Below are 12,449 nucleotides of genomic sequence, written 5' to 3'. Positions count from 1 at the left end.
GCTCCGTAACCACCTTTACCTTTGTTGTTCTGAATTTCAATAGAGAATCTATAGGCAGTTAGAGAAGGAGAAACAGTCATGATCACTTAGATTACCTGGCGCCGCCAGGTCCGAGATGCCCGCAGACAGGCTGGTGGCGGAAGGTGGCTGCAAAGTCCTGGGGCCTGTGTCTCCGAACCCTGGGATCTGTTTGGATGGCGGGGAAGGGAGAGCCCAGGGCAGTCCAAGCCGGGACCCTGTGTGGTCAGCGTGAAACTAACGTGGGAGGCTGGTGATGCAGACCCGAGGAGGAGTCGCCTATGAAGACATTGAATTTGCTACCAAGGGTCATTTTCAGATACTGCGCTGCCCATTCTTTGCCTCCCAGTTCCGGGAGGAGCGGCATCCTGCCCTGCCCTGGCTAAGCCCGCCATCTCCTTGGAGCATTTGGTCTTGACTTGCTGACTGGGTCATCCTGACGGTTCAGCCCTAGTGACTGCTCCATCAGACCTGGGTTGGGATCAGGGGCTGGGGGGTGCATGGGGGCCCCATGGGTGCAGGGGCAGAGGAGGCACTGGTTGCCCGAGGCTGTACGCTGCGCTCCTTGCTGTGGATCTGCTGCTGACACACTTGTCTCTCTGCCTTGACAGATACTTTGACGTGGGGCTGCATGACTTCCTCATCAGGTAAGCCGACACGTCTGTTTGTGGACATTCCTGAGCTGCATCTGCTGGCTCAGCACCACGAGAACCATGGCCCATTGCCCCTCCCAGGCCACTGAGATCGGCCCCTCTGACCTCTGGCACGTGCTGCTGAGGGGGTTTGCATCTGAATTGTGGGGGGTATTGGCACATGGGGGGCTGCGTCTCTGTATAGTCACCCCGAAGCCAGTTCCCCCTCCATCGTGTTCATGCTGTTTCAGTGGCATGTGCTGGTGGGGTCATGGCCAGGGATGCAACGTGCTCGTTCACAGCTGGACAGGATTGCATGGCAGGTCACACCCTGGCTGGTGCAGGGTTTGCCAGGGCTGGCTGGGGGGCGTGTTCATTTCCAAGTGGCTATTGATGCACATGGAGGCTAAACAGGCCTGAGTGCGAACAGGGCTGGGGAGCCTGGCACTTTTTCTGCTGTTTGCTCTGCTGGAGCTTCTAGGTTCTTTTATGTCACGTGTGCATTATTCTAAGAGTGGTGGAGAGTGGCCATTAAAAGCATCCTCAGAAGTGTGTCTGTGTGTAGAAGAACGTGCGGCCGCTGCACCCAGCCGCTACACCCTGAGGCTTGCAGGGGAACCAGGAATCATGGAGGATTCACAGTTAAGTCCTGGCAAGTCCAGCACTTGACGAGCTCATGAGTCTTGGGGGCCACCGCCCAGCACCCACACATTGCCTGCGACACCACCTGTGCCCACAGCTGGCAGGGTGTTCCCAGAAAGTCCAGCTCCTCCCGGCCCCAAGTTTCTGGGGCTCCCATGTTGGAGAGAGCCACCAGCAATGCAAGTAGCTGAAACCCGACATGTAAGGCTTACTAGAGCGTCCAAGCCTCAGAGCTGGTGACTTTGGACCCAGTGGGACCCAGCCTGCAGGTGGTGCAGGCGTGAAGGTGCGGGCACACACTCAAGTCGTGAGCAAGTGGCTCTACACTCAGGTCTGCGCTGGTCCCCAGAACCACACAAAGCAAATTCCAGGCAGTAAAGCAGCCTGCACTTCACATTTCTTCCCGTTAACATAAACAAGCAGCAAATTAAAAAGAAATGCGTTTTAAAAGTTACTCTCCTGGAATGCATGTGGCTGATGAAGGGCTGAGGAGGAAGTGTGTACATGTGTCAGCAGCATCCTTTGCACATGAAGTGAGTGCTCTTCTTCACATTGCCTATTCCAGCACCAGGAAAAAGAACACAGAGCTGTGTCCGCAGGGTCTTGGGCTCCTGGCACTGGCCAGAGTTGGAGGTAGCCAGAGGTCAGGTCAATCAGGGGCTCCTTGTAGGGGTGTTGGGGGCTTACGCAGCGTGGCCAGCAGCTCCAGTGCCTGCCAAGAGCTGCTGACCTCGTGTTTGGGAAACCAGAGCTGGCCCTGGCCCAGAGGGAATGGAGCCGTCAGCCTGCCTAGGAGTCTGGAGAGGGCGGATGCGGCTGTCCCTCTGAGAGCCCCACCCTACGGGACTGGCCGCTTCTGTGCAAGGTTTCCAGAACGTCCCCCAGGAGAGGTGGCCTTGGCTCCCAAGACCAGCCCCGAGGCCTTCATGGAGATCAATGCTCCCTCCATTATTCAAGCTAGAGCCTTTTGTCACCAGGAGCACTTAATTAAGGTACCGGGAACCCTCTTGGTTGTAGGAAATCTATTATTAGAACAGTTCTTTTTTTTTAAGCACAAATCATAAAACCATGTTAAACTGTAAATGTCATAGCAACATTAATGAAGAATTTATTGAGGGGAAACAGATTGGTTTCTGGGCCCCTGGCTGCTTGGTGACCAGTGACCATGATCCTGGGGAAGCTTCTGTCTTTGCAGAAGGCCCTTGGCTTTGCAGGAGAGGCCCCACGGCTGCATGAGGGTTTCACTCTCTGAAGGCCTCTTCGGGTGCCACTCAGCTTGGTCTTCAGAGCTGGTGACAGCATAAGCCCTAGATGCTGCTTCTCTGTTCCTGGCCCCTGGCCAGCCACTGGTAGAGCAGAGGTGGGGTCAAACTGCTCAGCCTTGCTGGCCTAGAGAGAGCCCATTTGCATTCCCCTGGCAGTGCTGGCATCCCGTTTCCATGGCTACACAGAGTGGCCTGGGTGGAGGGAGCAGGTGGCAGGTTGGTGCTGAGAGCTCCTCAGGGCCTGGGAATTTTCCACAAGATCCCTCAGCCCTCAGAGCTCCAGGGTGCTGGTGGAGGCGGGGAGGGGAGGGGGGTGGGGGGAGGGGCCTCTGTGGCACACCTTCAGCCCTGTGCTTGCTGAAAGCATAGTCAGGTTCTTTTCCTTGGGGGCATCTTTCTGGAAACCGGCCTGTGCTGTGACCTGGCCAGTGGGGTTCCTGGGCATCAGGCTCTGCAGAGATTGTGAAGTGCCCTTTGGGGGTTCAGAAAGCCACGCCAAGCAAAGGGGAAGATGAGCCACTCTCCTTTGCACCTGTGGAGAGCAGCCCTGTGGTATCCCCAGCACCCTGGAGCTGGGGTGCCCTCTGGGCTGCCATCTCCCTTGATGCCATTGGGGCGGGGGCCCTGGGAGGCACTACAGAGTGTTTGGCCAGGTCCCTGTGTGGCCAGCTCTCTGCGGCCAGCCAGGGGCAGACCTGCCTCACTCCCTGTGAGCCACTTCTCCCTAACTGGGGTCCTGGCTGCCCTGTGCCTGGGCTGTTTGGGCCTGGCAGGGAGCATCCTGCACCCAGGCCTAGTCAGTGCAGGGGGGGGGGGGTGGAGGTGCCGCCCCTTTGCTCCCAGGCTCAAGGTCCCTGCGGGATAGTAGTTTCCAGAGGCACTGCGAAGTGTCCTCCCTACATGCCCACAGCTGCCCAGCACCAGGATGGCTGCGCTCGCTGTGTACCGGAGGCTGTGTCCTTGGTGCCCGGCCACCTGCCCTCTGTCCGGCTGCACCTGCTGCCCTTGAGAGGGGATGGCAGAGCCACACGGCCCTGCTTACCTGCTTGGCCTCGGTGCCCCTGGACATTCTGCATTGGCCCCATCTCCCTGGAAGTTGGGGCGCGGGGCTCTTCCTAGCAGACATGTTTCTGTTCTTGTGACTCCTGGACCCCTGGACAGGAGACCGGCGGACTTGGCCAAGGGGATGGCCTGTGTGCTGTCCTGGCCTGCTTGGCCCCTGGTCCCAGGATGAGGAGGGCTTACACGCCCCATCTGGAAACTGCCCTCCCTTCTAGTAGAAGCCCTCCCTTCTAGTAGAAGCCAAGCTGCATGTCCTTGAAGAACTGTTTTGTGTGAATTTCAGGGAGAAAAGGATTCTTGGGATTTGGTCATTTCGAAGGCAAAGCCATGTGCCTGAGACCCCTGGACTGACTGACCCCTGCACATAGCCTGGCCCAGCCCTTGTCACACGTGGAGAACACCCCTCACAGAATCGGGGTGATGGTTCCAGCACTGGATGGGGGCAGGACGTGCTCCCCGACGCCCCCGAGCTCCTAGTGCTGTGGCCTCAGTGCCAGGCGGGTGCTGTGGGCGAGCAGAGGCCGAGTGCCCCCTCAGCTCGTGGGGGTCTGGAGTTTCTGGGAACAGCAGTCCTTCCTCCTGCCGGGAATGGCTTTTCCCACCCAGTTCTTATACCCCTGGCCGTGTCACACGGGCCCAGGTTTCTCCTGGCAGTTGGGGGTTTGGAGAAGGGCCCCCCTGGTGCTGCAGTTTGTGTACTGGTCAGCAGGCAGCCTGTAGGGGGCAGCAGGACACCTAATAAAATCGCCCTGGCTTTCCTGGCTCCCCAGACCTCCCAGGCAGGTGTGGTGCCCCTACCTTACGCCCTGGCCTGCAGGCCTTGCCCAGGCTCCTGAGTGAGTCCACTGGCTTCCATATGCAGCCTGGTCTGGGCCCCTCATGTGGCTCAGCTAGGGCCTGCTCCTCTACAGCCAGTGCCCCGTGCCCTTCGCAGACAGGGCCACCTGGCCATGTCTGTGCTGGGGGCAGCCTCAAGGTCAAGGCAGCCTTACTTTTCACCAAACACAGGTCTTCCCAGCATGACTCACTCCTGAGATGGATGCACTCGCACCTCTGGCTTCAGAGGGGTCGAAAAGACAGGGCTCTGGAATGGGCCCACAGGCGGGGGGGAGATGCCCTGTGCAGGCGCCTGGGGTCGGGCAGGTGGTGTGGGGTCCAGGTCGCTCTGGCCTGCACTCCCCCCAGGGCTGCCGTAGTCACGGTCTGTCAGCAGGTTCAGGCTGAGGGGCTCAGATACCATCTCGGCTGTATGGTCTCCAAAAGGTCCATTTATCGAGGGAGAAATGGTTTGGGGTTTTATTTTTGGCTTCCCTATAAAGTTAAGTGAAGTTTAAAATAGCACTTCTCGCCCAAACTGAACATGATCTATAAACCTCACTCGTCGTAAGCTGTGTGGGTGAACTGGTGACCACGCCCAGCCACGAGCTGGTGCTGGCCTCGGGAACCCATGTGCCCGGGACGCTGATCCTGCTTCCCTCCTGCATGAGGGCACCCGCTGGCCAGTCAGACACAGAGGCCCTGGGCAGTTAACAAGATTGTACAGGATGGCTTCTCCTGTCCGGAGCCACCAGCCCGTGTGCGTTTTGTCCACGGCTCCTGGTCAGAGGAGGAGGAGCCATGAGCCGGCCCAGCTGGGGAGCCATGGCTGAGCATGGTTGACGGTGCCCGCGAGCCCAGAACCTGTCCACTTGAGAGCCGACCTCTGTGTCCATGGCCTGCACTGCCCAGCGGGTCCTCCGGGAACCCCCTCTGTTCAGCCCTGCCATGCGGGGCTGTCAGTTAAGCTTAAATCTGGTTGACCACCAGCCGAGTTGTCCAAGCTGTCAGGTGCACAGCCCCGTAGCAGACATCGCTGCCACCTGCACCAGGGCTGGCTGGGGGTCTCCACCCAGCGCGTCCCTCCATGCCCCGCGCTACCCCCAGCGCAGTGGCCTGCTGGTCATGTAGCAGCTCAGTGCCTCCCGGGAGCGGGATCTACCCATCGAGGCAGCGTGGGGGAGGGCCATGAGGACATGCCCCAAGGGACATCCTGCCTCTCTCTTCTCTCCCCAGGTACGTGTATGTCCCAGCGGGCGGCTCTCAGCATGGCCTGCTGGGGACACTGTTTTCCACGGCACTGACCTTTGCCTTTGTGAGCTTCTGGCATGGTGGCCACGACTACCTCTGGTGCTGGGCGGCTTTCAACTGGCTGGGTGTGACCGCAGAGAACGGGGTCCGCAGGCTGCTGGAGACCCCAGGCATCCGGGACAGTGTGGTGAGCAGCGCTCTCGGTGGTGGCTTGGGGGGAGGGGCCCTGGTCCAGCTTGTCAGCCTCTCCGGCCAGGGGGTTCAAACACTCCCCAGACAGGCTGGGAGAGACTTGCCAGAAGTGGAATGCATGTCTGTGATGCAAAGTTAGGAAATCCACACAAGGATAAAGGAAAAGTACCTCCTGGTAGACACCAAGTTAACACCTGTTTTTCCAAGTCATGGGTATTATATTTATTCATATCGTGCATATGCAGTTAAACAAATGCAGTTACTCCAGAGGCAGTGGGCCCCAACCACCGTTCTCCATGACCAGACCTACTCCCGAAAGCCCTATCTTTTTTTTTTTTTTTTAAAGATTTATTTATTTATTTATTTATATAAGCACTGGGTACAGTCAGAAGCACGGGAGGGTGAGAGAATTCACCAGAGCGGGGAGCAGAGCAGGCAGACTGACAAAACACACTGCTGAGGGGAGCAGCGGGCGGCAGGAGAGGTCTGCGCGCCATGTGAGACCCTCCTCCAGTGGCCGGGGAGCAGCCAGGGATCGAACCGGCGCTGCAGAGGCTGTGGGCAGCTTCGCAACCCAGCGCTCAACCACTGCGCCACCGGAGAGGCCCCCGGAAAGCCCTTTCTAAGGGCACAAGGGTTCTATTGTGCAGACACGCCGTGATGTATGTGAACAGCTGTTCACAGTCGGGTCCTCCAGTTATTTGGTGATTGTCGTTGTATTGAGATGATGTCATAATCAGGGTGGACTCTTGCATATGAAACTGAGGTGAAAGGCTACTCTCGGGCTGCCCCTGACTTTCGCTATCCTGTGGGGGACCAGCCTTGTCCGCCTAAGGCCCCACCTCTGGCCCCAGAGCACCCTGGCTAGCCCTGAGCCTTCTCAGTCCTGTGAACTTATGAGGTACATTATATGAGCATAATAAAACAGCCCAGGGGCTAAGACTATTCCAATTCTACAGGAAAATGATTTGAAAACTTAAGCCATTTCTTTCACACATGTGCCTGGAGTGATTTTAAACTATGAGCAAATGTTTCATCACGTAGATGTATCAAGAGCTGCTCAGAACTCACTGGTTCTGAATGTTGCCCTGAAAAACTTGGAAACATGTTGGGTACCCTACCCAGGAACTGGCTATAACCTTGAACTTACTGCTCAGGACAAGGCTGACCTTGAGCTTCCTGCCCAGACCTGGCCGTGACCTTGAGCCACAGGCAGGCAGCTCTCCAACATGCATCACAGCTCTGTAGCTTGCTGACTGTGGTTAGAGATGACTGAAGACAGCGAAACCACATGCACTCTCAGCCCACTCCAGAACCCCACTTGATTTTCCAGCCAGTTCTGCGCCTGGGGGTGTGGCAGCTCTTGAGTATGTGTGGTTTGGGTGTGATCTCTGGTCTGGCAAATACGGTGTCTGGTGGAACAGATTTTCCCATTTCTTCTCCTGTCAATGGCTGGTTCATGGCTCCTGGGCTGCAGGGCTGGGTCCCAATCGCTGTCCGAGCTGGCCTCCTGACCACAGTGCGCAGGCAGCGCCTCCAGCCGGGCAGGTCTTAGCTCCTCTTTCTGTGTCCACCCTCGGATCCAGCTGTAGCTCAGCAGAGCTCTCTTCCCGCCAGAAAGGCTGCTGGCCTCCCACATGCACAGCTTCCTAAGGTTTTGAGTAAACGGCTCCCCACTGAGGTGACTCTCCTTCCCCCTCTTTTCAGGAATCCATTTCCTGTTCTCTTGTCAAAATCCGAGTAAAGATGCCCCCTCTCTCCCCTGGTACTTGCCCCTGGCTGGCCTGATGGCCACCGGTGCGTGCCTGTGGGCCACTCACACCCTCTCTTGTTTTTTAAGATGGGTTAGAACAGTGAATGGCCAGTGTCGTGCCTTCTCTCCCTGACCACCTTCACTGTGAAGCTTCCGCAGGCTGGCCGTCAGCCCTTGCTGGGGTCAGAGGCCGCGGCGCTGTGCGGATGACGCTGGTGTCTGGACAGATGTTGATGGCTCTGCAGGTGGTGCCAAGCCTACATCATCGCGGCTGCTTTGAGCACTTGCTTGAATGTGGCGAGTTTCTGCAGAAACTAATTTCGAGAGTGTGGGTCAGGGCAGGGCCTTATGGGCTTCTGGCTCTGCGGTTCCCACTTTCACTGGTGTGGGCGCCTCTGGGTCCCCTGGCCACTGGGCCTCTCGGGGCAACTGGACGTCGTCTCAGTTGGGCGCTGAGGATTTCCCTCTCTGTTTCAACAGACAGCGCCCTCTGTCTGGTCACTCTCAGGCTGACCCCAGTCTTCCTCCCTCTCCTGCCACTCCTGCTGCGCCTCCCGGAGGCCACCCGGGTGCTTGGTGACAGGTCATTCCTAACTCATGTCTCCCCCCTTCAAGCCGTGGTCCTCACCTCCCGGCGATGCTTCTCAGCATGAACCATCGTCATCCTCCTGCATTCCGTTGCTGCGTCCCTCCCATCTGTCCATGGTGGACTGTCCACCATGTCGGGGGGCCTCTGGTACCTCGCTTCATCTCCTGCTCTTCTCTGCATCCCCCACACCAGCTTTTGTCTCTGAGACCTAGCCTCCGGCCTCGGCCTGGCAGTTGCTCCACTGCCTAGGCTGCCGCTCCCTCCTGAGCTGACCCGCTGGAGTGGATCGATCACTGCCCGCGCCTCTTGTGCCCGGCTGGTTGCAGCAACCTGCTCTCACCCAGTAATATGCTTGACCCTCCTCTCTGGCCCTCATGGGGCTGGAGACCAGAGTGACCGTGCCCAGGACACGCGCCTGCTGGGGGCTACTGTCCTTGTGAAAGTCTAATTCTCTCTACAGACTTGATTGGGGAAAAGGGCTTCCCGGGAAAACCTTGGGGGGGTCCGGGAATATCCTGAGTGGGGTTCCCTGTGCAATATATCAGAAGGACCTGAGCCAGGGCCATCTAGTTGGTTGACGCTCTGGCTCCGTGGGCCAGAGATGCAGTGGCCAACAGAGCCTGAGCAGGACGGGCTGATAGACCTGACCCAACACTGGGCTCGGCCTTGGTCAGATTGGTGACCACAGGCAGCACTTCGTGGCCCTTGGAGGCACTGCCCTGCAGCTGGCCAGGGCCGTGTGGGGCTTGGCAGTGATCACTTGAACTTGTTTCCAGCAAGAGCAAATGTTTGCCCTAGAGAAGCCACTTGCTCCATACACAGCCCTCCCCTGGGCCCACTTGCCACCGCCAGGCCCTCCTGCACCTCTGGGCTTGCTCAACTTGGAGAAAGTACTTCCCAGCAGCCCGCATGGGAGGCTCCGCAGAGCCCAGGGCCTCTGAGCAGAAGCCCCAGCCATCTTGCCTGGGGTCAGTGGCTTGGAGAGGGGCACCGAAGCCGTGAGATGGGGCTTTGCTCTATGAGGGGCTCAATGATGGGACAAGGAGCGGCTTTGGGGGCCCCCAGATGTGCAGACCCACCTTCCTGGAGTCACCCACTCCCCAGGGTGCGGTAGGTGCTGGGGGCCCGTGTGTGAGGAGCTATGTCTGGACTGGAGCTAAGGAGCACCTGTATCTGGCTGCAGGGGGTGAGGGGGCACCAGCGTCTGGCTGGGGGACTCTAGCGTCTGGCTGGAAGACAGAGAAGTGGAAGGAAATCTAAAGAAACCAGAAATGGCACCTCGCGGGGACTGGGTTCTGTGTGCGGATGCTATTAAGGCAGCCAGGAAGCCGAGGCCAGAGAGCCATGGTGTGTGTCTCAGCACAGGGACAGCTGGGAAGAGGGGGGCCGGCCCCAGGAGTCTGTGCTTTCAAGGAAAGACGGGGGTTGGGGGGGTGGGCAGCTGAGGTCCATGGTGAGCACAGGGGCAGAGACGATGAGTCACCAGCAGTGACTTGTGGGGGTGGCCCTGGAGGCAGGTCTCAGGGTCCATCAGGAGCTGGGCTCGCATTGGACTGAAGATGGGGCGTGGGGGCTGGAAAGGTGGGAGGAGAGGCCGGGCCTGCTGGGCACTGGGAATGGAGCAAAGGCGGTCACGTAGCCCAGATGACAGGCCTGGGTGGCTGACATAGGAACGTGGACGTGCTGCAGGTGAGCATGGGCACAGATCACTCCATACTCAGTGCAGTCCAGCCAGCAGGGGCCCCGCCATTACCCCATCCCAAGGGTCGTAGCTGGGCAGGAGACACACTGGGCAGTGGCTGAACGTTTTCTTCTCTGTGGGAAGCTTCACTGAGGCTGAGCCCTTCAGCCCTACCGGCTCTCTGGGCAGCCATGCCCAGCCCGAGCCTGGCACCGACAGAGAAGCCTTCAGGGGAGCTGCCTACTAGGCCATGTTGGACGTTGGCGGCCCTCCCGTGGGCCCTGCTGGGGAGTGTGTGCCCGGTGGGGGTGCTGAGCCTACGTCAAAGGCCAAGCGTGGGATTCCCCTAAGGACCCTTCCCTGTAGCTGCTTCCATCCAGCTGGCATTTTCCCTGCGTGAACCAGGAGAGAGGACAACTGCGTCACTGCACCAGGAGCTCAGGTGTTCATCACCATCTGGGCCTTATTTCCTGCCAGAGCTCAGGGGAGCCATGGAGGTCGCAGGGCAGGTCTGGTGCTGTCCATGGTGGGTGGAAACAGCCCCGGCCCCCACATTGGCAGCACACACATGTGGCACCATGAGTTTGCTAAGCATGCACGCGTGTGTTCTGTGCGGTGTGCGTTGTGCCACTGAGACTGTGGCACATGGTGTGTGTGTATGTGCAAGTGATGTGTGCATTGCATGTGTACACTCAGCGACCAGGTATGCGCCTGTGTACCAGCAGGTACGCACCTGCCATGCATGTGTGTTTTCATTGCATGCTGTGGACTGTGTATGTGTGCAAGTGTGTGTGAGTGTGATATGTTGTGCGCTTGTATGTGTGTGTACATATGTGTGCAAATGCCTGTCCCTTGTGTGTATGTACATACCTCTTTGTGCATGTGTGTGCCATGTGCATGCACGTGTGTGTGTTTTTAAAGCCCCATGAAGGCAAAGCTGTGCACAACTTCCAGAATAGCTCACATCCCTCCCAAGATCTAGAAATAAACTCTGCTTAAAAAAGCTGTGCAGCTGCTGGCCTGGACTGGGAAGAGCCATCGCTGGGTGTGTGACTGGCCACGGCCCTGAGGCGCAGCTGAGGGCACCTCAGCTCTTTCCTCTTGTGCTCCCATGACCTGACCTGCCCCCGCTGGACCACATGCCAGGGTGGCTTCTGCCCCTGAGGATGGCAGGGAGCACCTGGGATAAAGGCTCAGGATGAGGAAGGGGCAATTTCACTGCGAGAAGAGATGAAAACGACTGAAGAATAATAGGTTGTGATTTTTAAAAAGTGCTGTAAGAGCATGTTTAAGAGCATAAACTTAGGTTTAAATAAGGAGAAACAGACCCACAAACAAGCGGGTGGAGGTAGCACCTGGCAGCAACGGCGCCCTCCGGCAGGGTCACAGTGCTACGTGTCCTTGGCTCTGGGATGGCCCAGCCCTCCCTGGCCGCTGTCCAGTCAGGCTGCCATAGGCTGTGTTGCTGGATCCGACCTTGGCTGGGATAGGAGGTCAGGGATGTCGTTCGCAGGGCCACGGCATGCAGGGCTGCCCAGAGCTGCCCCTGCCGGGGATGCCACTGAGCCCATCCGGGCGGGCCTGCGGCTCCGCAGACCCAAGATGGGCAGAGAAGCCACTGAGGAGCATAGCTGCCCCTTCGCCAGGGTCAGCTCTGTGCTCCCCTGTTGGATCAGTAGTCTACTGTCCCTGCTTCCCGGTATCCCCAATAAAATCTTCCAGCCCCCAGAGTAGTAGTTTCCACGCCATCAGCTGCATCTGGTGACCTGTCCACTCTCCCTGGCGAGTTCTTCCCACCCTGTCTTTGCACCCCTTCTTGGTCTGCCAGACCGCAGCCATTGGCGTCTCCCTCCTCCTGGCCAGCCATGCCTGGAGCCCAGCCCTGCCTCTTGCTTGCTGCCGCCCTTTGGCTTGGTGATGTGTGTCCTGTGTCACGTCCTTAGATGAGGACCGTTGGTGACAGGTTCTTTCTGAGGCTTTATATTCCTACAGCTGCCGTTTTTCCTGCCCTCACATTGTTGACCCATCTGAGCATTGAATTGGAGCTTGAAAAATGTTTTCACCTAAAAATTTTCAAGATACTTGTCTTCTCTCTTCAGCTTTGCATTGGGAAATGCCAGCTTGGTCCTGGATTCTTTGTGCGGCTTCTGAGCTGTCCGGGGAGGGGCATTGGCACCCTGGGGTTGCAGTACCCCACTGTCCCCGCTGTCCCAGGGTTAGAGTCTCTGCTGCAATTTGTTAATGAAAAAGCCACCATGGGGAGGGGCAGGGGACCCGGATCTATCTGTGCATCCCCAGAGCTTCAGCCTCTGCCATTCCTGGCGGGGCTGGTCTGCGCTCCCCTTCCGCTCTGGCGGCTTCCGGGGCTCAGCGTCTGTGGTCCCCATCTCTGCTCTGCCGCATCCCCTGGCTGCCGTGCCCACAGCACCCCCCATCTCTGTGCAGATTTGTGCCTTCTCAAATCTTTGCTCTTCCATCAGTGGGTTTGTGAAGGGAGCAGATCATTCGACAGCGCTTGCCTGGATGCTGTGAAGGGTTGTCTGTGCTT

General features: G+C 58.2%; 1 protein-coding gene across 1 annotated transcript in view; it reads left to right on the top strand.

Moving 5' to 3' along the window:
- Positions 1-12,449, top strand: part of HHAT (hedgehog acyltransferase) — a gene marked incomplete at its 5' end in the record, with an annotated part of 69,355 nt that overhangs the window by 42,934 nt on the left and 13,972 nt on the right. Inside the window, 2 exons of the mRNA XM_084245029.1 lie at positions 630-665; positions 5,672-5,873. Of these exons, the coding sequence (XP_084101155.1) occupies positions 630-665; positions 5,672-5,873 (238 nt within the window). The remainder of the gene's footprint in view (positions 1-629; positions 666-5,671; positions 5,874-12,449) is intronic.

Source organism: Talpa europaea, assembly GCF_964194135.1.
Source record: "Talpa europaea genome assembly, chromosome: 10".
Taxonomy (NCBI): domain Eukaryota; kingdom Metazoa; phylum Chordata; class Mammalia; order Eulipotyphla; family Talpidae; genus Talpa; species Talpa europaea.
This window is presented reverse-complemented; position numbering and strand designations above follow the sequence as displayed.